At 52.1% G+C, this 24829-nt stretch overlaps 6 protein-coding genes across 10 annotated transcripts; 5 read left to right on the top strand and 1 right to left on the bottom strand.

The window, feature by feature from the left end:
- Nucleotides 1–133: 133 nt before the first annotated feature.
- On the top strand, nt 134–6146 carry AAFC00_004851 (uncharacterized protein; the record flags this gene model as incomplete). The annotated part of the gene is made up of 2 exons (XM_069344550.1): nt 134–6028; nt 6084–6146. 2 exons carry the CDS (start codon nt 134–136, stop codon nt 6144–6146), a joined length of 5958 nt encoding a protein of 1985 aa, XP_069196978.1.
- Nucleotides 6147–7362: 1216 nt separating this feature from the next.
- Nucleotides 7363–8322, top strand: AAFC00_004852 (uncharacterized protein; the record flags this gene model as incomplete). The annotated part of the gene is made up of 3 exons (XM_069344551.1): nt 7363–7618; nt 7680–7730; nt 7793–8322. 3 exons carry the CDS (start codon nt 7363–7365, stop codon nt 8320–8322), a joined length of 837 nt encoding a protein of 278 aa, XP_069196979.1.
- An 899-nt stretch (nt 8323–9221) lies between these two features.
- On the top strand, nt 9222–11366 carry AAFC00_004853 (uncharacterized protein; the record flags this gene model as incomplete). Of its 3 annotated transcripts, none has more annotated exons than XM_069344556.1 (1): nt 9222–11366. In XM_069344556.1, one exon carries the CDS (start codon nt 9222–9224, stop codon nt 11364–11366), a length of 2145 nt encoding a protein of 714 aa, XP_069196980.1. The 3 variants fall into 3 exon arrangements, with proteins under 3 accessions (XP_069196980.1, XP_069196981.1, XP_069196982.1); XM_069344554.1 differs by having other exon boundaries at nt 9264–11366; XM_069344555.1 differs by having other exon boundaries at nt 10278–11366.
- A 1875-nt stretch (nt 11367–13241) lies between these two features.
- AAFC00_004854 (uncharacterized protein) lies at nt 13242–15790 on the top strand (the record flags this gene model as incomplete). The annotated part of the gene is made up of 5 exons (XM_069344557.1): nt 13242–13295; nt 13497–13639; nt 13817–13901; nt 13959–14253; nt 14310–15790. 5 exons carry the CDS (start codon nt 13242–13244, stop codon nt 15788–15790), a joined length of 2058 nt encoding a protein of 685 aa, XP_069196983.1.
- Nucleotides 15791–16931: 1141 nt separating this feature from the next.
- On the top strand, nt 16932–18788 carry AAFC00_004855 (uncharacterized protein; the record flags this gene model as incomplete). 2 transcript variants are annotated; one of them, XM_069344558.1, is made up of 1 exon in its annotated part: nt 16932–18788. In XM_069344558.1, one exon carries the CDS (start codon nt 16932–16934, stop codon nt 18786–18788), a length of 1857 nt encoding a protein of 618 aa, XP_069196984.1. The 2 variants fall into 2 exon arrangements, with proteins under 2 accessions (XP_069196984.1, XP_069196985.1); XM_069348203.1 differs by having other exon boundaries at nt 17217–18788.
- A 1585-nt stretch (nt 18789–20373) lies between these two features.
- AAFC00_004856 (uncharacterized protein) lies at nt 20374–24311 on the bottom strand (the record flags this gene model as incomplete). Of its 2 annotated transcripts, XM_069344559.1 has the most annotated exons (3): nt 20374–21705; nt 21763–24179; nt 24245–24311. In XM_069344559.1, the coding sequence occupies 3 exons, from the start codon at nt 24309–24311 to the stop codon at nt 20374–20376; spliced, it is 3816 nt and encodes a 1271-aa protein (XP_069196987.1). The 2 variants fall into 2 exon arrangements, with proteins under 2 accessions (XP_069196987.1, XP_069196986.1); XM_069348204.1 differs by lacking the exon at nt 24245–24311 and having other exon boundaries at nt 21763–24213.
- Between the last annotated feature and the right edge of the window lie 518 nt (nt 24312–24829).

Here is a 24829-nt window from a genome sequence, read left to right on the forward strand (position 1 = left end):
ATACAGAACGAACTACTGCATAGCGTACCGGACCGTTCCTGACCACGGCTACAGACGAAAAGTGCTTCACGATTTGTTCTGCGTTGGTCATCAATGAGTGCTTGTCGTGACTTCACTCCAAACATTGCCCATCATGGTTTCGAATCATGAGCAACAGCACTCACAGGGGCATGGGCTCGGGGTCAGATCAAATGGTCTACTTGCCGGTGACCAGGTGGCGACTCCGAGCGGCAGCGAGAGTATCATGAGCGATGCCAGCGACGAACAGACATCACCACTCGGGCGTCTGAGACCGCGCGTCTTTCCATACACCAAATACCTGCCGTATGAGACCGAGTCTCGCGCGCAAAGAGAACAGGATGTGGACGAGATGATCAAACACCTATACATAGCTGTGGCAGGAGGCGACTTTGTTCCTGGAGCGGTGCACTGGACGAGGGAGATCCGTGGCTGGATGTCGTTGAAGTTCGACCTAACCAAGCAACAAAGGACTGCTCTGGTCAAATTATACTACGAACTCGCTCTTGCCCCAGGGCTCGAATATGCTGTTGCAGAGCGGTTTGCCAGTATGTTTATGGTTTTGACTAAACGCAAGCATTACCTACGCCCGGGCAAAGACCTCACTCTGGACTGGAGACCACTTTACAAGGAGATCAAGGTCTTTGTGCTTCCCAGCGAGTTCGCCACTCAGAACACCTTCTCCAGCAAGCGTAACATCCGCACTCTTACCAAAATATGTACATTTGCCCAGATATTCTTCGACCCCAAAGAAATACCTCTAATGCTGGAGGAGTATCTCCCATTCTTCAGCATGTCTTTCCCGGAGCATGCTTTCGTGGTTTTGGCTCTGCTCAACCTCACATTGCCCACCACCGCCCCACCTCCAGATGTGAAGGAGATACAACCCCAGGCATACCTGCCTACTTTGTTCCATCTGTGGTCGATAGTGGGTCGCTCAATGCTCGTGGATCAGCGCTTCATCGACCTCTTCTCACGCCTCGCTCGCGACTGCCTCGTTGCTGAGCATATTCCCTTCACCGAAAGTGGCATCTTCACCCCCGAGCAATCGTCCCTGATATTCACGTCGATCCTGAGGTTGCTCGAGATCCCCGTCGGACAGTCCTCTTCACCGTACAGTGTCCATGTCGACGCGAACGCTGGACTATCTGTGTTGCTCGAGCGCGATCAACGCAAGCACCCCACCGCACATAGTATTGCCAGATGGATCGTCATGTCACTGTCCCCGGCGTGTATTGAGGCCAAAGAGAAGTCCGTTCTTCACCACCTCGAAGGTCTCATCCAGGGCATAGAGACATTCTTCCATCCCTCCAATTCGGGCGCATGGACCAAGTCACTGTCGCAGCTTGTTTACTACCTCGCAGATTTCTTTGTCATGCGCTGGAACAGGGAAGCGAGTGGAGAGTACGAGGTGCCGGAAGATCGAAGACTCAATGAAGCTGTGAGGCGGCGATTTGTCTTGTGTTTACGTGAAGTTGTTTTCATGGGCATATATGCCAAGAGCGGTACAGCCGTCAACTACTCCCTTTCTACCCTGCAGAGCCTTGCGTACCTCGAACCAAATCTGATCCTCCCCGGCGCATTGCAACGCATCTATCCGGCAATGCAAGGATTAGTAGAAGTCCACAGGACAATCTCATCTATCAGAGCACTGCAGATGCTATCCAAGATCATGGCACGCACCAAGGGCTACAGGTGTCACCTCACTACCTTGCTTGGCTTGTCCCTGCCCGGTATTGATGCCAATGATCTGGACAAGACTATGAACTCCCTCGCATTCATTCAGTCCGTTTGTTACAACATCCCCTTACACGATCTCACAAAAACAAAATCGGCGCAGACCGATGGTGACATGGATGTCGATGGCGAGGAAGCCGCAGTCCTTGCTGGCGGGACGGCTGTAGCAGTGGAATGGGTAACACAACAGGTGGAACGATTCGAAAGCGAAGGAGCTCTTATCAGCGTCGACTACGAGGCCGAACTCACAGATGCAGAAGAAGAGATGATTCTCCGCTCGTCTACAGCCGGATTCGCCGAATTCCTGATTTCTTTCCTGGGCCGCGTCTTTACCTTACTACAAAACCTACCGGATGCCTCTCGTGTCAAGAGTGGATCTCCCGAGGAAAATGTGGTTAACACCCTGCCAGCAGCATTCTCGCCACTGCTCGCTGCCTTATCACCCGAGCTTTATGACATTGCTCTGCAACAAGTGGCCAAGTTCATAACGAATCATGTGGTGCATCAGGCTCGAGACGCGATGGCATTTATCTGTAATGCACTGGTCAAAGTGTCGCCGAAGAAGGCTTTGGCAAGGCTACTACCAGATCTGCTATCCAGCATTCGTACCGAGATTGATGAGAACGGTGCTGGGTCTAGCCGCACATCAGGCTCCGAAATTCTCCCAAGAGATCGCGCTCTTGTGTGGAACATCAGCTTGCTGAGCATGTGCGTGGTACATGTCGGGTCCGATGTGTTAGATTTCCAGGGAGAGCTTCTTGGCATCGCTGGGTACATGCAGGACAAGTGCAAGGGTATTCCGCTCGTACATGTCTCAAACTTTGTGCATCATCTGCTGCTAAATCTCACAGTGACGTATACTACTGACTTGTCATTATATGAGAAGAGTGACCTCGAACGAGGTTTGGCCCCAAAGGACTGGGGTAAGATCGTCGACCCCAAGTCTCTGAACATTGAATGGCATGTTCCGAATGCAGCTGAGATCAATTTTGCTGTCAAAATCTTCGAGTCCCAAGGTGGTCGCTCTATCGAAGCACTCAAGGCGTTGACGGGCGACGATTCACCAGTCAAGCGAGATGGCACAGGAAAGGAGTGGTCTGATGAAGTCTCGCGCAATCTAGTGCTGTTGCGACTCGTCATATCCGGCGTCTCGTGCTTCTTCCGCTCAGACGACGAGACTGTCACGCCAACAACATTCCAAGACACGAGCATGAACGGCCACGTGCAAAAGCCTGAAGCACAAGAAAGCTCTGACGACTTGGCTGAGCCAGATGATGACAAGATCAGAAAGACATTCCACTATCCTACTGGATACCCACTGGATTCGAATAGCTCCCAATACGAAGCTGTTCACTCCTTGAGGCGCCAGGCAGGTGAAGCTCTGCACCGTGTTCACGAGTTCTTGGTGCGCAATCAAGAAGACGACGTCCTTTCCTTCAACGCTCTATATATGGCATATCGTTCGTGGTTCATCGACATAGGAATCGAACGATCTGCCCACGTGCTCGATAGATTGACGCGCCTATTGGCTGCAGATATCCACCCCTTTAAGTTTAGTGGAACTCGAAAAGTTTACCCCCGTCCTTTGCTTGTCAAGCGAGCAAATGTCTATCACTTCCAGCGACTACGCTACAACGAATCCCCTCGAGCCGCGTCCGATCTGGACAAGACTTTACTACTAGATCTAGCACAATCTAGTGTGTCTGTTTACACAGATATCCGACGTACAGCTCAAACCGCCGCCGAGGCCGCCGTCAAGTGCATTATCGGATCGAAGCCGCTGGTCATACCTTCGCTTCTGGATGCGCTAGAGAGTGCAGTAGAGGCGGGTGATTTCTCGCGCATCAAAGGCGCCGTCTTTTCGTTGCTCTTTGGCAGTCTCGCAAAGCCGATTGGACGAAACTGGAGATTCACACCAAGATTGATCAGGCTTTTCATCAGAGTGTCAGAAGCAGACAAGCCAAGTATACAGAAGCTAATTGGAAACGCTAGCTTCCAGGTTTCTGATATGTGCAAAGCATTGGATCGCATGGTCGTCTTGGATGAACAAATAGTCGACAATATCTGGCCCGCCGAGCATAAGCAGGCAGGGAGTAATACACCTACCATCGCTTCTTCCATCGAAGATGCCAAGGCTATGTTGCCTCCCAAGCAGGAGCGCATCAAGAGGCGTAGAGCCGTGATCGAGAGAAGGAAAGCAGAATTAGCTGGAGAACTCGTAACGATGATCAAAGACTCGCATTGGAAGAAAGCCAGTCGAATCGCTCTCCTCGTTGTCAGCCTAGACTATCGGTACGAGACCATCGCATCAGATGGCATGTTAGGTCTCATCGTCAACGGTGCAATCGACCCGCATCCTTCACTCCGACAGCTGTACTTCAATTCCCTTCTGGCCATCTTCAACCTTATCCAGACAAGGGCCTTGACGGGACACAAATACGAAAACTATCTGATGGACAGGCAGTTCCCCTCTGATCGCTTGACTGTGCCTACCGGAAAGGATGATCCTAGCTGGACTTCGCGACATCTCGAATCTTTCGCGAAGCCTCAGGCAGACTACTATGTCGATAATGACTTTCCTGGATGGCTTGTGTGGAATGACACTATGAAGGTTTACAAGACACATATGGGCGAACTCAGCTATGACGACGTGGAGAAGAATATGCGCACAAAGATCGGGAAAGTGCTTGATCGTCGCTGGTTCTCGACGCTTTTCTCATACTTCAAGCAAGAGCCCAAAGATACCCATTGGGATAGGTTCAGGATGACAAATGCCATGACAATTGCGTTTGCTTTTGACCTTGTATTTGATGGGCTCACTCCAACGACGTTTGAAGACATCCAGGACCTCACCAAGGCAACCTTTGGTGATGGTAGTGACAGGCATCAGCATCGCGCCACGGCAGAGATCCTCGGAGCCTTGATGACGACTGCGGAAGACTTCCGGCCTTCCATCAGAGAGCAAGTGTGGGAGTTTGCCTTTCCCATTGTGCGCCGCATCTTCCAAGAAGGTCTCACACCAGAGAATCTGTCCTACTGGTCTGCTTTCCTGAATCTGGTCATCAGTGGCAAAGATCCACGAAGGACGTGGCCACTCATCGACTGGCTGGCTGGCTTCAGGCTCGACATGGAAACAAATGCAGCTTTCAAGGAGAGTTCAAGAATCCAATTACTCAATAGCGTGATTAACAATCAGGGTTGGCATTTCCAGATGGAGAAGCCAATTGTTGAGGACTTCCTGAAACACATTGATCATCCTTACAAGGGTGTGCGAGAGCAGATGGGATTAACGCTGGCAACCATCTTCAGGACAAGATATCATGAGTCCTATAAGGACACCAGAACGCTACTCGATGCGCAGAAGCAGGCTTCCTCCATCGGCACGAAACCTTATCAGCCTACTCCGGAGTTCACAGACATGATCACAGACGTCTTCGAGCGCCTTGAAAAGTGGCGTATTGAGCGCCCCGCTGGCATCCAAACACCAACTTCTTACACCCAGGCCAGCAAGACTGTGTTGCTCTGGTTAGAAACTGCACTGAACAGCTTCGAGTGTACCTCACTCGTCAGCTTTTTCCCTGATGTTTTCATGAAACAGCTTCTTCACATGATGGACATCAAGGAGGACCCGGAGCTCCAGGCACTGGCGTATCTTGTCTTCCGTCATCTGCCAAACATCCCCCATCGATCTGAGGAGGACAAGGCTTTCATCGAGAGCCTCATTCACATTGGCAAGACCAGTACGTCATGGCATCAGCGTCTACGAGTCTTGATTAATATCCAGGTGATCTTTTTCCGCCACATCTTCCTCATGAAGCAGCACCAGGCCCAAGAACTCCTTGATTGTGTTACTGGAATGTTGCACGATGTCCAGATAGAGGTGCGTGCAGGTGCAGCGCAAACCATCTCGGGCATGATCAGATGCTCCCCGACAGCGTTCCGGGAGCGTACTGTCTCGGCACTTATTAAGCACTTCACCAAGCTGCTGGTGGACAATCCTTTACCCAAGCGCAACAGACTTGCCGGACCTCCTGGCACTTCCACACCCGAGCAGAACAAGGTCGCTTTGAACCGACACGCTGCTGCTCTGGGCCTGGGAGCGCTTGTGCAAGCCTTTCCGTACGCAAGTCCCCCACCAGGCTGGCTTCCAGAGGTGCTTGCTACGCTGGCCATGAAGGCGGCAAACGACCCGGGTATGGTTGGCAAGAGTGTCAAGGCCATCCTCAGCGAATTCAAGAAGACCAGGCAGGATACCTGGCATGTCGATGTGAAGGTATATAAAGTATAATCATGAGACGAAGCAAAACACAACTAACACAAAATCACAGGCTTTCAGTCCCGAACAACTGGAGGATCTCGAGGGCGTGCTTTGGAAGAGTTATTTTGCTTAGTGCAATGAAATTTCAAATACTTGGCCTGGTTCGGCATGGCGAGGATGGACGGAATACTACACCCATAGTCGCAGACGTTTTGTTGCTGCTCAAGTGCGCAAGTCGCTTCGGATTTCTTGTATCACCACCGCTACAACTTGGGATAGAAAAGCAATCGCTCGAAATGCATGTCTTCCCCAACTCGCAACACCGGCGGTCGCTCTGTTGTCGCCATTGCCCGGAAGATATGTAGAACAGTGATAAAGTAGCAGAAGCTCTCTGCGGCGCAACGAGCAAATATTAGAGAGAACAAGACAAAAATATATACAAGTCACAGCGCGACTACACCGAGATTGACAGGCGGTCTAAGTGTATTGACCGGTTGGTTGCCTTAGGTACTCAAAAGGTGTGGCCACCTGGTGGAGTACAAGTACCTGAGGTACACACTTACCTACCTTACCATACCGCAATTCAAGAAGATGCAAAAGTAATGGTAAGAAGCCAACATGACGTATCGTGTTGTGTACCTAAGATGCCCGCCTTAAGGTACCTCAGCTCTGGCCAGCCACGCTAAGCCCTGCCTCAGATGTGTCGCTCTACAACCTAAAGATCCCTAGTAATAGAATGACCTCGACCATGGCGCAATCGCCGTCGACTATCTAAGGTCTTGTCTTAGTTATATCTCGGCAATCAGGTATATATTCATTTAACATGCCAGAGAAAAGTCACTTCCCCAGACCAGGATGAGCGACGAAGTGACCGCTAGTGGTAAATTAATGGCGAGCAGGACGGTGATTTGCCCGATTGTCTCGAATCAACAAAGGGTCCGTGTTGCTTTGCCAACTTTGTTTGATGACTTTGGGCGAACGGCTCGATAAATAATAATAGTCATCATCTTCAAGGCATGTGCGGAGATAGGAACAATCATCAGGGTTGATCCTCTTCTCTATACCTTACTCTGACATTAGCTGTTCTGTCGCCAGCCTCTCGCAGCCCGATCTCTTTTCCCATGGCCGCCCAACTGCAACAGCAGTAGCCACACCTTGATCCATCCTTGACCTCGGGTGTATTTTTATTGTTTCTTCTATCCACTCTGGTCCTCTGCTTTCTGTATTCTCTTACTCTTCCTCGTATTGCTGTTGGGTCAACCGCGGTTGTTGATCTCCTGCTGACTCGTCAAACTTCCTTTGTTTTCTTTACTATCCACAGCGCTTGCGCGTCCGGCGCAGAAGCAGTCATGGAGGCGCTACTTTCACTCGCGTTTGACAACCTCTCGTCCAAGGATGGTCTCAAGATCCGCAAAGGCATCCGTCAGATCGAGGGACTCTTGGCACAAATATGTCTTCCGAATCCGGCGCCCAGAGCGAAGGAGAAGAGACGACCTTCCACTCAAGTGTTGAGCGATAGCACGGTGCCTATGAGTCTGCAGCAGGTCGCAGAGGATCCCGCGTTCAGAGAATTCTTTAGATTGCAGGAAAGCTTCGAGTGGAATGGTATTGCTGCTCTTCGGCTATAGCCTCAATTGACGTTCATCCGCTTATCTGGACTCTTTAGTTTCATCGCAACTCATCACATGTCTCGAGACACTACTAGGGATGCCGAATGGTAAGTGGCATGAAGCAAAGGACGTTCATAAGCATTACGATTGACTAATTATACTTGCGCAGGCACCCAATCCAACCAGCTTATTCTTTCCGCACTCGATCTTCTCCAAGGCATACTTCTTCTACATCCTCCTTCACGCGCGCTGTTCCGACGCGAGATATTCATGATGCTTCTCCTTGACCTCCTTGACGCTACCAACCCTCCGGCTATACAAGCACAGACACTTCTGGTCCTCGTGACGGCACTCCTGGCAACGCCTGAAAGTACCCGCACTTTCGAACAGATGGACGGTTTACTCACCGTCGCAAGCCTGTTCAAGTCGAGAGGGACATCCAAGGAAGTCAAGATGAAAGTCGTCGAGTTCCTATATTTCTATCTGATGCCCGAAACGTCGTCAAATCCTGAAAGACCGGGACATCAGAGACGCCCGAGCAAGCATGTCCCAATAAAGGCCGGCCCGCCTGGTCAAGTGGACGTGCGCTCTATAAGAACGACAGAAGAGAAACAACAAATGCTCGGTCAATACCTGAGTAACGTTGCTGATCTGGTCGAAGATCTGAGGGAAAACACTCTTTTCGCCATTGCAGTCTGAACTGTGGAAAATTGTTCTTTTGTGGATTCGGAGTTGGATTTGGGTTTGGCGTTTTGACATGGGCGCCTCCGGCATGGTTTCGAGAGGGCGACGTTAGGAATTTAACGGATCGAGCGCAGAACGAGAGATGTCGACGTACATGATCACGACTGTTTTCGGGTCTTGGGAGTAGATTAGGGTACAAGATGTTCACTTTGTTTGTTGACAGCAGGATACCCCATTATTTGAGCGGCGAGGCACTTTTGTGCTTTGTTCTTTCTCTTCATCATTTTCCTTCCACCTCTTTCTCTATCGTGAGATTCAGATTTCATACCTCTATCATCTACGCCCACGTACATGATTGCGACAGTCACATGTGGGCTCAAGCGAGTGTTACTCCTGTTGGCTTCGAGCAGCGACTCGCAGGGCCCGTGCTGTGCATGAGGTTTCTCCAAGCGCCCGGCCTCGAGCGAAGAGTAACTCCCATCATGTCGATGGGATGGCGAAATATAGCATCTAGGCGCTTTGCTGCGCTCATCTGCCTTGCATCGGTACAATGACGACAGTCGGGCGGTTGCGTACAATATTTCCTTCGCGCCTTAAGAGTAGGTCGATGTATACTCACATCAACTTCCTCCTTGGTTGTTTCATCTCTTCACTTCCTTCCCTATTGTCTGCTCTCTGTCAATACATTTCCTTGCTCCTTTTTTTCTTACTTAATTCCTATTACCCTTCTACCGCTGGTCGGTTATTGTCTTATTGTTACAATTGACAGAGTATTACATTTTAATGCATTCAACACCGAGAACAGGCCGGTCCTCTTAATACGGTAGGATATATCATCTCACTCAGCATGTCTTGATGGTGTCTTATCCGGTCAAAGACATACATTTCCTGATGACCTTCCAGATTCACGCATCATGCTATTACCTACGTTTTTCCACACTCGAGCACAAGACCAAATGGTCAAGCGAAACACATCACCTAGCGATTCATTGAAAGGCATACCGTCATGTGCACAGCAGTGTGTCGCCACTGCGATCCAACAAAACTTCAACTCCACCGTCTGCTCAAGTCCTTCCGATCTGGGGTGCTTATGCTCGCATTACAGTGTGCAAGGATTGACGCTGGGGGAGACCGCTCTCATCTGCCTCAATAATGGATGCAAGCAGGAAGCCGCCGACAAGCCCGCGAGCATGGGTGCATATAGCGCGAGTGCGTATAGCGTGTGCTCTGGGCAGACGAAAGCCGTTTCTCCTACGCATAGTGGGGTCCTCACTGTGTCTACGACTATTGCCTCTGAGACTGTGAGCCAGACACTGCTGAGCTCTTCGGTCACGGCTACTACGATTGGTTCTTCGACTCTTTCATCACGAAGCACCTCGACGGCCACGTCTTTGTCGAGTTCGGCATCTACTCACGCATCTATTTTGGTCACTAGTACTGTCACGACTTCTCCGCTTTCGTCGAGTCAATCTACTTCAGATAATTCCCCGTTGGTTACAGCTTCGGCGACATCATCTGATTATACCACAAGCACTTCCCCCGAGTCACATTCGTCTGGCACGCTGACCGGGGGACAAGCAGTCGAAGTGTCTCTCGGCACCATCGCTGGTGTGGGCTTTTTGATAGCACTCATTTTCTGCTGTGTCTGCATCAGACGAAAGAAGGAAAGAAAAGAGAAAAAGGAGAAGAGGAATCACGGCTCATTTGACTTTGTTGACAAGTCACCCTCGCCAGACGCGGCGTTTCCGCCCTCTGCATATGTGATCCGCGGGCAACGCCACGATCCCGTTCGGGTTCCCGAAGAAACCATACAGCATAATCGTGTCTACCGAACCCCGCCACCACCCCCACCTGCTCCCAACACGTCGAAGCAACGAGTCTCTCTCGTCGATAAGCCAGTCCCGCCGATCCCGGTCTATCGTCCAGTCACACAGTGGCCAGCGCAGAAGGAACCATCCTTGGGACAGACGATGAGCCCAGTAGGAGCCAAGTGGAAGCCCCCGAGACCTCCTAGACCTGACAGCAATGCCACGACGTTTACCATGTTCGAAGAGGATGGCAAGATGCGTCAATCTAAACACATTCCTAGCTTGCCCTCTTCACCCTTGATGGTTATACGACCTAACACCAGGCCGACGATGAAGCCACGGTTCGCAGAGCAGTACACGCTTTCTCCAGAAGAGATGTACCACCCCAGTCTTTCTTTAGAGATACCCCCGATGCCGGAAGGAGGCGCGATCAATTCTCATCCCTTGCCCTCACCAACTCAGTTGACTCCGGATTCACCGTCGATGATGCGCAGGAGGTCCAACCGCATATCGATGCCGCCCAATAGCGCAATCAGTTATCTTCCAGCTTACTATACCAGCAACGACAGCCGCACGCCGGTCATCGCTTTCCGTAGCCCCTATAGGCTCAGTGCGGCGGATCCGATGCCAAGACTACCACCACCGAAGCCATCACACATGTCTTACGCCTCCGACACGACCGACTTCGAGTCCGTCGATCCCGAAGAAGTGACGCCTCCAGAAGAAACGAACAAGCGGCTCTCCGACGTGGCGGAAAGTCCCATCTCGACGCTACGCTACCCCAAAATACCCCGGCCGTCGAACCAGGCGGTTCCGCGATCGCCTCCAGTATCTAGATGGACCGCATCGTCGACGGCGTTCTCGCCCTCGTCTGCGCACGAGAGACAGGCTTCGCCGGGGTTCAAATTCACTTCGTTCTCGCCTGACGTCGCGCACGCAGACGAGAAACAACAGACTCTGCTCACGAAGCGGCGAGGCGAGGATGTGCAGCTGGATCTGGAGCAGCGACTTTACGTGGCGGGACACGAGCACGCCGCCATGCGAGGCAGTAGTGTCTACTCACAGAACTCTGCGCTCCGTGGTCTGCGCGTCGGGGAGCTGGGCTCGCCGTCGAGAGCCGGTCACAAGCACAAGAACAGCGTCTTGCCGTCGTCGCAGCTGAGTCCGGACTTGGTGATCAAGAGTCCGTTGTGGGAGCCGGAGTTGACGCCGAGCAAGAGAGGGGACGATTTGTTCATTTCTGTCCATTGAACTTTTGGTTTTACTGGTTTGCAGGTCTGACGTCTTTTGACGGGACCAATGTTTCCTTCGTTTGCCCGACTATCCTTCTCTTTTCTTTTCTGTCCTCCTTGTCCCATCGTTTCTAAAGCAACCCTTCAGTCCTTTTCTTTTGCGGTCGTTCCAAGCATTTTCAGGCGTATTAGAGCGATCGGGTCGAACGCAACAATGAACAATGATACCCAGATATACATTCGAGGGGGAGGAGAATGTTTCAACCAGTGTACATTAAATCAAGGAGAATTAGATTGAGAAATCGAAGCAAATACATGGATAAAGAACACGATCCGGCTCCTCACCTTACCTTACTGTACCTTACCTTACCATAGTATACCCAGAAAGAATGATGGCTATCTGCTTTTGCAATGGCGACTCTGAGATATAATGAGATACAAGAGATAAAAAGAGATCGGACAACACTGCATTACACCGCTACTGTACTGCATCTCGACACCCCCAAAACATATGAGTAGCATATATGATAATGCATTGGGCAGAGGGTAGCAGTAGTATTGTACAGGTACGATGCGATAGGAAAGATAAACAAATGCCAACAAGGTAAAGCGGAAGAAACAGAGATAAAAAGGAACAGACTGCCAGACACATACACACGGACCGACAGACCGAAGCAACCGACCATTGCGGAGAGCATACCTTACCGTACCTGTAAATTCAATAATCACGACATATGGAAAGAAAAAAAAAGGTAGTCGTAGAGCGGAGGGCTACAGAGACCCTCCTTTCCGGAAAAAGCAGACCATTTCTCAAGACCCGTCCGGACGATCAAGCACTGTCCCACGATTCTTCAGTGTTCCAGAAATCGGCGCGCCGGGCTTGGGATGGGCGGACCACTGCACTCCGAGACGAGCGACAGAGGAAGTCAAGGAGGGGTGGGGAGGAGGGGCAAAGCTCCATGCACTGGGCTGGCTGGCTCTCTTCACACGCTCACCGAGCTCGGCGTTTGAATCAGAATTGGACCGGCGTTGCTCCCCTGCCTGGCGGGCTTACTGCAGTACTGTACCATACCCTAGGTATTCAGCCGACAGAAGACTGGCTACGCGGGGAGGGGTGGATGAAACGCCGAAACGAAGAGAGAGGTACTTCTCTCAGCTTACCGCCTCCCGGGGACACTGGCATGTGTTTTATTTTCAAAAGAGATTGTGTAGAATATTATGTTCAGGGACCCGGGTAAATCTGTGTAGTCTGACATGTTTCGTCCCCCATGTGTGAGCAGGGCGATGGATAGAGGATGATATGGGTTTGTTTTTCGACCAAGTGCTGCAGAAGTGTTTTGAATATACTGTACTTGGATTTTTTTGTCAAAAGACTAGATGTTGGAGCGGTCAACATGGCGAGACATTGGAGAACAAAAACACAGACTGCAGTATTGTACTGGCGGCAGCGGAGGACTAGTGGTCTGGAAAGCGGCAATGGGAAAACGACTCTGACTGTTACAGAGTTACAATGCAGTAGCAATGACGATTTGCCTCCGGCCTATGAGCGGCCCTACTCAGACGGGGCACGAAAAAGTGTGGGCATCAGTCGTCCGTGAGTGGCAGATACTGGCAGATACTGGCAGATAGTGGTGGAAGCAGAAAGCTACAGCGGCGTGGTCCTGGCCCTTGGTCTTGGTTGCCCCTCCATTTTAGCCCACCACAGACCTCTTGGAGTTGAGCAAAGCGCCAAGTGACAATCAACCCATTACGTCGGTCAACCTCAACGACATCAGCAGAAGCTTTTCCAGATTCATCCGTGGTCCTTGTGTTCTTCTACCTTTCTTATCCCTTCCCAAAACCCTCTCTATCCTTTTCCTCATACCATTTAATTTTCGCTATACATCCAGCAATCATGGGTAACAGCGATATCGACCAGTTGTGCATCAACACCATCAGGACGCTCGCCGTGAGTATCTCCCCGTTGTTTCTGTCAGGCATTAAGCTGCTTCGAAGCTGTTTCTGCTGCTGCTGCTGCTGTTGCTCCCGCCGCCCCTCACCGACCCCCCTCCTTCCTGCCAGGGAGCTTCGGACCTTCCACTTTCACTCGTTCTTGCCACAACCATCCATTCGAGATGCTTAGTATGACCATACTGACACTCTATCCAAGGTCGATGCGACCGCCAAGGCCAACTCCGGCCACCCCGGTGCGCCAATGGGCATGGCTCCCATTGCTCACGTTCTTTTCAACAAGTTCATGAAGTTCAACCCCAAGAACCCTAGCTGGCTCAACCGTGACAGATTCGTTCTCTCGTAAGACTCACCGCTTTCCCGTTTGTTGCAATGCTTTCATCGAGTCCAGAGATGCAGTTTGGAGCTTCACTCGGCCTGTCCCCCGGGATATCGAGTCATAGCTACAGCTGTAATCTTAAGGGCACAATCACCGAGTTCAAATATGAGATCGAGTTGCTGATGTCAATCGCCCTACAGGAACGGTCACGCTTGCATGCTCCAGTATGCTCTTCTCCACCTTTTCGGCTACGCCGTCAGCATGGACGACCTGAAGAACTTCAGAGTAAGCAAAAGACGAAGCACCAGCACTTTGGTGCAGTAGATTAACCAATGCACACAGGCTCTTGACTCGATCACCCCCGGTCACCCTGAGGCTCACGACACTCCCGGAATCGAGGTCACCACTGGTCCTCTCGGTCAGGGTTTCGGTAACGCCGTTGGTCTTGCTGTTGCTCAGGCACACACCGCTGCCACCTTCAACAAGCCCGGCTACGACCTTGTCGACAACTACACCTACTGCTTCTTCGGTGACGGTTGTGCCCAGGAGGGTATTGCCTCCGAGGCTGCCTCCACTGCCGGTCATTTGCAGCTCGGTAACCTCATCATGATCTACGACGACAACCACATTTCCATCGGTAAGCCCCACAAAGTCTCTTTGTCTTCGATTGCCGCACGCTAACAACCCATTCAGATGGTGACACCAAGTGCTCGTTCACCGAGGATGTCATGAAGCGTTTCGAGGCCTACGGCTGGCACACTCAGTGGGTCAAGGACGGTGACAACGACCTCAACGCCATGGCCGAGGCCATCAAGAAGGCCCAGGAGGTCAAGGACAAGCCTTCCGTCATCAAGCTCACCACCACCATTGGTTTCGGTTCCCAGCTCCAGGGTACCGGCGGTGTCCACGGCAACCCCCTCAAGCCTGACGACATCAAGCACGTCAAGTCTCTCTTCGGCTTCGACCCCGAGAAGACTTTCGTCGTTCCCCAGGAGGTCTACGACACCTACCACAAGCACGCCGCCGAGGGTGCCGCTGCCGAGGAGGAGTGGAACAAGCTCTTCGAGAAGTACGGCAAGGAGTACCCCGAACAGTACAAGGACCTCAAGCGTCGTTTGAGCGGTGCCCTCCCCGAGGGCTGGCAAGACAAGCTCCCTACATACAAGCCTTCGGACCCTGCCATCGCATCCCGCAAGCTTTCCGAGTCGGTCCTCGAGGCCATCTACGAGCACGTTCCCGAGCTCATGTCCGGCTCTGCCGATCTGACTGGCTCCAACAACACCCGCTGGAAGAAGGCCGTCGACTTCCAGCCCCCCAACACCGGAATCGGTGAGTGGTCCGGTCGCTACATGCGTTACGGTGTGCGCGAGCACGCCATGGCTGCCCTCATGAACGGTATGGCCGCCTACGGTACCATCATCCCCGCCGGTGGTACTTTCCTCAACTTTGTCTCATACGCTGCCGGTGCCGTGCGTCTCTCGTCGCTCTCCCACCAGCGTGTGCTCTACATTGCCACGCACGACTCCATCGGTCTCGGAGAGGACGGCCCTACTCACCAGCCTATCGAGACGCTCGCACACTTCCGTGCTCTGCCCAACATGATGGTCTGGCGTCCCGCTGACGGTAACGAGTGCTCGGCCGCATACTACGTTGCCCTTACCAGCAAGAACACCCCCTCCATCCTCGCCCTCACTCGCCAGAACCTTCCTCAACTCGAGGGTTCCACGCTCGAGAAGGCCATCAAGGGTGGTTACGTCGCCCTCGAGGACAAGGACGCCAAGGTCACCCTTGTGTCCACCGGTTCCGAGGTCGGCATCTGTCTCGAGGCCGTCAAGTACCTCAAGGAGAAGCACAACACCGCTGCCCGTGTCGTGTCGATGCCTTGCGTCGAGGTCTTTGACGCCCAGGACAAGGACTACAGACTGTCCGTCATCCCCGACGGTATCCCTGCCCTTTCCGTCGAGGTCATGTCGACGCTTGGCTGGGAGAAGTACTCTCACGAGCAATTCGGTCTCAACAGATTCGGTGCTTCCGGACCTTACAAGGAGGTGTACGCCAAGTTCGAGTTCACCCCTGAGGGCATCTCCAAGCGTGCCCTTGCCACCATTGACTTCTACAAGGACGTCAAGCCCCTGCGCTCTCCTCTCCAGCGCGCCTTCCTCCAGCTCATCTAGATTTGTAGATGATGCGGTGAGTGTGGGATGTTGATGAATGCAGCAGGCAGTAAAAAGGCATTGAGACTTCCTCCTTAAGGGAGGAGTGATGCCCTGCTATGAAATTTTTACATAGAATGAAATGGAGACACGATACCAAATTCTCTTTTGCTGTTGCCTTTCTTTTGCTATTGTCTACTCGTGTGCATCTTGTAGTGTGCAACGTAGCGTATAGTCGTCATACGAGACCGCCGAGGTAAGATGCAGTCGAAACACGTGATGATCAAAAATGGGGGGAGCCACGGCCGACGTGGGGGCGGAACACAATGGTGCGAGCAGTATCGGTTCGGCTAACCTTGACATACTGTAAAGTAGTCGCGGGCTGTTCATTATTAGTGCAGCAGAGTTTCGGGCGTGGGACGATTACGGAGTCCGCAGACGGCACGCTTAGAGTAGGTACTCGTAGGTAGCAAATGTGGGGGCGCGGCAAGTGGTGGGTGTCTTTGGGGGAGTGCATACAACCTAAGGTGTCGTAGTCATAGTTTCGTACAATTGCCGTTCCTTGGGTCTTTTGGATTTAGCCGGACATAAGTATGACGGAGACGGCGAGGCAAGCTCGCAGGGATGCAGTTGGTGAAGAGTGTATGGCTTCAGCCTTGTCTATTCCCATAGGTATTTGTTCCATCGCGACCACTGCCAGTCCAGTCAGTCACGGTCGCTCGACGGAAGATCTTTAGTGAGTGCAAATCTCATTTGCTATCTACAGCAGATCAGGGGCGACGCTGCTTACGGGATCCTGCATTATTGCTACGATAAAAAAAACCAGTGCAGCACAGTTCCGTACTGTACATGTTGCATAGAGGCAGCCAAAACCAAGGGCGGATAGTTGCTTATCTCCATCATTGATGATATTCTAAGCCGGTCCGAGACATACTTGTACAGTACACACCTTTAATAGCCCACTGTATTATATCCTATATCCCACTGCTGTCCCCCGGCTCTGTTTTGCTATCACGACAATATTCCTATCTCTCGGTCTTTTTTACATATTCTTTTGCGCTCACAACATACAAACCCACATGATCAAAACAAAGACAACGGCCTGGAACTAGTATACTCTTGCCGCCCTGCTGCATCATAAACCGATACATATAACCCAAGGATGGAGAGGCAGTATCACCTCAACCAGCATCCGCAGCCTCATCCACAAGTACTTCACCAGACACAACAATCACAGCAGCCGCGCAGTGCCGCTCGAGAGTTACACGTACACAGCCAAATCAGCAGTCCCAAGGAGCAAACAATAGAACACCATGGAGTCACGACAGGCCCGAATACAGTGCTCATGCCACCTCCGGGCAGGAAAGACTCGTACAGAAGACGCAATAGTCTCCCAGGCGCAGCGAGTCCCTCGAGTAGCGGACTCGGCATCCTGACTCCCGACCAAATGCACCGCTTCGCGCCCTCATCACACGACATTTCGGCCGCTATAACCGAATTATCCAAGCAGCCAACCTCGTCGCCCTCTTCGCTCTCTCAGATCCAGGCCGCTCTCAACAGCCCTTGTTATTTCCACAAGCGCTTCGGAGATGCTGTCAATTTCGAAAAGGTGATTGAGGAGATCCAGGAGGACGATCACATCTCTCACAGCCGCCTCATGCAGACGGCCGCCAGTGTCCGCGAGGTCTCGAGGCAGTTGCAGAGGAGATCGACGAAACAAGCCGTCAGAAATGTCATGATTGTCACAAAGGCGAGGGACAACAGTCTTGTCGGCTTGACGAGGGAACTGGCCGAGTGGTTGCTCACCGAGCCCCGATACGGCAGGAACGTCGGCATAAATGTATATGTCGATTCCAAACTTCGCCGGTCCAAGAGATTCGATGCTCAGAGTCTCGTCGACAAAGACGTACGCTTCCAGACCATGTTACGCTACTGGACCCCGAATCTATGTTTTGCATCTCCCGAACTGTTTGATCTGGTAGTCACTCTCGGCGGAGATGGCACTGTCTTGTTCACCTCCTGGCTATTCCAGCGTATCGTCCCGCCGGTCATGTCTTTTTCCCTCGGGTCTTTAGGATTCCTCACCAACTTCCAGTTCAAGCAATTCAAGGAACAGCTAAACGTCATCATGGGAGACGGAGGCATGCGGGTGACGATGCGCATGCGTTTCACATGCACCGTCTACCGCGCCGCTCACTCACGCACCTCTTCGGCATCATTAAGCACAGTCGCATCTTCGGACGCACCACTAGGCAAATCCACATCACATCCGCCACAGTCACAAACCTCGAAGATCGAGGGTGAGACTCACGAGGTCTTGAACGAACTCGTCATCGATCGAGGCCCATCGTCATATATCTCGTCTCTCGACCTTTACGGCAACGACAGCCTGCTCACACGCATATCCGCCGACGGAATAATCCTAAGTACACCGACGGGAAGCACAGCATATTCTCTATCGGCAGGAGGCTCGCTAATCTACCCGGACATCCCCGCCATCCTCCTGACTCCCATCTGTCCACACACATTGTCCTTCCGGCCCATGATCCTGAACGACAGTATGGAGTTGAAAGTCAGCGTGCCCTCCAAAGGCCGCGGAAGCGCCTTTGTCAGTTTCGACGGCAAGGGCCGAGTCGAGCTGGGAAGGGGAGACGAAGTCGTCGTCAGAGCCTCCCGATACCCCTTCCCCACCGTCTTGTCCCAGCCCATGGAGTGGTTCGACGCCATCAGTCGCACTCTGCGATGGAACACCCGCGCCGCGGACCAAATGGGCTGGGACGGCAAGAGCAACCGAAAGTCCGCCGGGACGATCCGCGTCGGTGCTGGCGAAACAGATGAAATCACAGAAGAAGAAGACGAGGTCGACGACGAGGACGAGGACACGTACGGTGGCAAAGCGGGACAGCGACGAGCGGGCGAACCGGTGTTTGATATCGACTTTGACGACGATGAATTCGTCGATGAAAGCAGTAGCAGTGTGAAAGACTCCGGGTATTCGGGGTCTAGTAGCATGGCATGACTAGATGGCAGTGCTGCTTCGCTCAGTCATACTGCTGGTGGTGGTACTGCTACGACTCGTGCCGGAGATCCTCAGCCGTCTTCATCTCATCGTGTGGTCATGAGAGGACTGTAGAACTCGACATTTCTATTCCTGTCTACACACACTAATTCTTTCAGAAGAAAAAGCGCAAAAGAGATTACTTGGATAACATAGAGAAAAGAAAATAGCAATCGCTGTTCTCAGTACAGCTTCACGCAGCATAGCATAGCATAGCATAGCGAATGCGCCAGTTCTCTGGACCTTTTTTCCTCTCTCTTCCTCGCCTCTGCGTTCCAGATCTCCCTAGAATAGCTAACAGCAAATCCATTATTGTGAGTGTCTTGTATATATTGCTCCTGCTGCCACCTGAGTAAAAGCGTACTCGCCAGCTGTACAAGTGGTATAGACAATGTGAAATGAGCCCACCTATTTCACTTGTAATCCAATCGTATTCACTCCTGAGGGCTTTTGTCATCTCTACTATTGCTTCCAGTAGTGCTTCTTCTTCTCACTGTGCTTATAATGCCAACAGTGCGTGTGGTGCGTGTATTGCTTGCCCTGACGCTGCTCACACACAGCGGCGGCGAGTAAGCGCCACTGCCTCTGCAACGCATAGTACCTGTCTATGCATGCACTCTCTCTCGCACTCTCTCTTTCTCTTATAATTAGTGCGCAGGGCCCACGAAAGCGTCAAAGTAATCAGGCGCGCAACACTCGACTTTGTTGCATTTGCTATCAGTATCGCTAGGATCCAGCGACTGCTTTTGATTGAGGACAGGGTCTCCCCTAAAATCAACATCCTATCTGCCGGGAAGCTAGTGGTAGATGATAGTAAAGCCACCATAAGAACTCCGTCTCTACCTCTACTCTGCCATTTACTTGACGCAGTCTATTCCCCATGGTTACTCTGTGACGGCGTCTTGTCTGATTCGTCGATGGTTAGCAGGTGGGCTGGGCTGTATATATATTTTAGAGATGCAAGAGGCGTTGCATGCGTAGGTTTGATATATTCATCACAACCATGAAATCACGCAAGGAGCATGGATTCAGAGGGGGAAAAAGGGTTGCTCTGATTGGTGTTGCTCAATGCATTGATCCTATATAGCAGAAAGCAGAACGCTACTGTAAGAGAACTGTCCCCATGACCAGCCCAGCGAGCCAGCCAGCCGAACAAGCAAGCAAGCCAGGTCGACTTAATGCAAACCAACCCTGCATACAGTGGGGTGCATACAACAACGACGATGAAAGGCAAACTGATATAAGTGGGAAAGAAATCCATTCATCCTCCGTTGCATTCGTATCTGCGTTTTCGTTATAGCGTTGAGATTACTATGTAGCCAGAAAACAAGAAAAGAGAGAAAAGGGAGGGGGGGGGGTATTGCGAAATAAGTCATCCGTTTCATAAAGCGTGAATGATTACAAGTTTCCCGTTTCCGTTCACTAGGCGGCAGGGAGAGGGCATATCGGACAAGGTGTCGGGTGAAGAAAGAAACGAAAAATTGAACAAGGTGAGTGGATTCGAGACTGCGGCCAGGGGGGAAAATAAGCAACCGGAGAGTCATTTTCACTCAATGGCGCTTCCGTCACTGATTCCCGTCCCCTGCAAATGTTCGAATCCACGCAGCGGCGCATTACCGCCAGCAACACCGCCAACGCCACCACCACTGATGCCAATCTCCCTGTTCTTGAGCGCCTTGATCTGGCTCTCCTTGAACTGCTCCCAGCCAACAGGATCTTTCATCTGCAACTGTCTGATTTCTTCCAGATTGGCGCCCAATCGCTCCATGACCTCTTCCCATCCGCCTCGTTCCAGAATTTCGCGCAGCTCGGGTCCAGACGTCTCGGTCATTGTATTGATCATCTCGGACATGCGAGAGCCTTCGGCCCACGCAGAGGCGTCGAGAGGCTTGGCTGGTGTCGATAATGATGACGACTTTGTCACGAGATCCTGGCGGACTTTTTGGCCGATGCGGTGGATTCGACCTTCTTCTAGACTCAGTGCGCGAGAAGCGAGACTGACGTCGCTGTTTTTACGGCTTGATGGGAGATTTGCTGCTGCTGCGCCGCCGAGGCGGGAAGTGGGCCGGTTCATTTCGTCGTCTGAGTCGTAGAATGGGTGGGTTGTCATTAATGATTCGTTTACTGCCGAGAGAGGCGTCGTTGTAGATACAGAGTCTGAACTACTCTCATTGTCGGGCGTGATGGACAAAGGAGCAAAATTTGCCGTCGACGACTCGACGGAGGAAGAAAGAGAGGGGGCTTCGAGCAGCAAATCATTTTGTCGAAGCAGCAACGATCCAGGAGGTGTGATTCTGGTTTCTGGGTATTCGTCTTCAAAGCGCTGGATGATACCCTTGAGCGTGTCGTCGAGGAACATAAGGCGTCGATATTGAATCTCATCTCCGTTCGTGAGTTCCTTGACTAGTGCAGGCTGCAGGCGATTGCGTATCTTGCGTGCACTCTCCAGTAGTTCTTTGCTGACCTCCTTTGCTTTGCCTTTTCGTCGGATGTCGTGACCTGCTTGCTCCTGGTTAAGTCGAGGTGTTGTCGTGCCTGAAGCCGTGACACTGCCTCTCCGTAGGTCGATTGTCTCTTCGGACAGAAAGTATTGCAGTGCTTTGACGAGGCCGTTGCCACCGACGATGTAGTCTTGCTCCGGGCCGACTTCGCCGTCGTCTTCGACGTTTGGATCGTTTTCCAGGTTACCCACAAGATGGATCAACACATCCGGCACTGCAACAAGTCTCGCATCGTCCACACCGTGAGGCTTAGACAGAGAAGCAGCCAACGGACCCGTGAGTGTTTGCGACATGGTGCGATCCATATTACGAAGACAATAAGCGACGACTTGTTTGGCAAGAGCCTTGACGACATCGCCATTCTCAGGAGACGGTACCTAAGTATCACGTTAGTTGCGAGCATGTATTGTTGGTCAGATAAGACACAGACTCACCTCGATATCTATACACACAATCGATTTTGAGATACGAGCGGCGGCGGTCAAGGATGCATATAGTGCACAAGCCTCTTCCTGACTCCTCTCATCTGTCGCCGCTGCAAGAGCTGTGATCTGAGGATTCTCCAGCAGAGTAAGATGTGCAAGGTTCTCGACCTCGGGTACGACTTCTGCCAATGATATAGTTTGCTTGACATCAAGCCCAACGTCCCTAAGATGTATCCTCTTGATGTTGGTCAATTTCGGCAAATTCCTTCGTAATAGTTTCAGAGCGCGAGCGCTGCCGTCAAACAACCCAGCATTATGGCTAAGGTCGAGGAAGCGAAAATCGCGAAGTGCAATCAGAGAAGGGAAAAGCTCTTCCAAGGATGCTGTGCTCAGATTACAACCTGCCAGGGACAGACCCCAGACAGGACAGTCAGGCCTGGAGGTAAGAGCTGCAGCAAGAAGACCGAGTCTGTGTCGCAGGTCGTTGCTACCTAGATCGAGTGCGTGACAGACGCCTGAACGGACATAATGCAAGACATGGTCAAAGCCTTCATCATCTAGGTTGTTCCCGGCAAAGCCCAGTCGAGATATCCCACTAACGACAGCACCGTCGACGACCTTGCGAATTTGCGCGGCGGTGAGACCGCACTCTGCCATGGTCAATTCTTCCAACTGAGAACCGCCCTTTCGCTCAGACAATGCCTTGCATAGAGTTTGTGAGGCATCGATGTCGTCTTGAGTCGTCTTCGTACGGCCGTTGAAGACCTTGACAGGTGTTTCGTTACTGATCGATGGCGAATTTGCAGGGAACTGGATCATCGAGACATCCACCGCCTTGATCGAGCGGCACATGTAGAGAAACAAAGAAATGTACTTCCAGCCAGCCTTTGTGATTCTCGGATTGTTTTTCAACGTCAGCTTCTCGATGATACCACTGGACGCCTGCCCGTGTCGAGCGCCATTGCGACGTTTGAAGTAGTCGGGCTTCTTGGCAGCCAGCAAGCCAGCGAGGATGACTCGCACCCCTTCGTCGCTAAGGTCAGCGTCTTCCAACAACAGGCGCTTGACAGGAACGATGGCGAGCCAGTCGCCCAGACTGAAAACATCAGCGAGCTGCATCCGTGAGCCGCTCAAGCGGAGCTCGGCCACGACTCCTGGATCGTCCGGCATGATGCAGCTCGGCGACATGAGCTGCTCGGTAATGCGCTTCAAGATGGGCGATTCGCGCAATTGGCAGCATCGTCTGTATATGCGGACAGGGTCTGTAGTCGGTCTGTCCTGAGTCCTGGGTGTAGCTGTGCCAGAAGCCGGAGTAGTGGGTCGTACGTCAACCGGAGGCGAAGACGGACTTTCTCTGGCGAGTTCGACAGGCACAACACCGTTCTCCTCTGCTTTCCTCCTCTTTCTCTCTTCCTTTTCCCTGCGTTCCTCCTCGGTCTTGGGCTTCTTCCCAGGCTTTTCGTCCGGACTTTCAGCCTTGCCGTCCACTGCAGGAGGCGATTCAAGGGGAGACGGTTGGTCCGAACCGGCGACAACATCGTCGGGAGCGCCATCAGTAGCATCAGCCTTTTCCTTGACAATCTCAGGATGCTTCAGTGCTTCGCCTTCGGCTCTTTCTTTTACTTTGCGGTCTCGATTCTTTTGTTGCTTGGACGCAGTGGGGCCTTCGTCCTTGTAGCGCGGTCCACCAGCGATCTCCACGTCCACAGAGAAGGCGACTCGCCGTAACTTGGCCAAGTCCAACTCTGGCACCAGGCATCTTTCTCGGTTCTTGTCGACATTGAGGACTCTTCGAGGACAGACCCCTCCATTCTCATACATCTTGCCCGAAGCATTCGCTTGCCCCGAGGATAGACGCCGAGTCAGATTTGAAAAGAAGGAGCTGTTGGTCTCCTTCGGTTTCTGTGGTACGTAGGGTTGCAGCTCTTCCGTTTCGCGATCTGACGTGTCTTTGGGTCTTGCAGCAAGAGGCAGAACGTCCTTTGCGCTCTGCGCTGATGGTCCAGCGTTGACTCCATTGACGCTGGACCTCGATGTCTGGGGAGTGCTGGGTGAAGGCGGGGGCTGGGAGGAGAATTTCGAGCTCAGATTGGATATCCAGGAGCCGCGTCGTGAAGATCTGTCGCCATTTGGATTTTGATTCGAGCTATTTCGGTTCAAAAGACCAGGTCGTCGCGTAGGTGTCTTTTGCGCCGGAGACTGCTCATTAGATGGGGTGGGTGTCGCAGGAGTTATACTCGCGCTCACCGCAGCCGCTTGCGACGACGACGGTGTTGACGCTTGAGCTGCAAGAGACTTTACGTCTTGCTGGTTAGCTGATTTCGCTTCTTTTGTTGCTGGTGGCGGTCTTGCGCCGTGGCCGTGGGTAGATATGGGTGGTCGAACATCAGTCGCAAGACCAGGCGACGTGTGAGGCTGGAGTTGCTCTGTCTTCTGATGAGTACTTTTTTCACTATACATTAAACGTCACAGTGCTTGCGACAAAAGTCACCTTTGGGAGGGGTGGGCCGATGCGTCCAGGAAACATCAACCCCGTGGACCTGGTGGAGATGGTCCATTACACAAGGGTTCTGCTTCTATGCAGCTGCTATAGCTGAGCAGAGCTACCACGAGCAAGCAATATATGATACAAGAAGAAGGGACGAGATATGTGGATTTTGAGAATCGCAACGGTTATCGCTGCGCCATTCGTCCTGTGGTTCTTGGCAAGATACCGCGCCGTGAGTCTTGGTATGGAGGGAGGAAGAGTTATCGTGTCACAGGGCAAGGGAGGATATTTCATGATGATAAAAAGGAAACTTTAGCAAGCAGCAACTCGAGACAAGGTACCCGCGTGTGTGAGGGTGAACCTAGGGCCTTGTTTCGCCGCTTTGAGATCAGCTTCTAGGCCACTGATGAGCGGGGTTGGTCAAATGGTGGGAGGCGGGCATAGAGTGATGGTCTCAAGTAAAGTCTGATTCTGTGAGGTGACGCCTGCAGCGGCCATAACGTGCTATCATCTCCTCGACCTACTGGTGCTCTTATAGTCGCTTGAAGGCTCGATCGGTGGCTTTTCTGCCAATGCCTAAACGCTTCC

The sequence above is a fragment of the Neodothiora populina genome (genome assembly GCF_041146345.1).
Source record: "Neodothiora populina strain CPC 39397 chromosome Unknown canker_contig_3, whole genome shotgun sequence".
Taxonomy (NCBI): domain Eukaryota; kingdom Fungi; phylum Ascomycota; class Dothideomycetes; order Dothideales; family Dothioraceae; genus Neodothiora; species Neodothiora populina.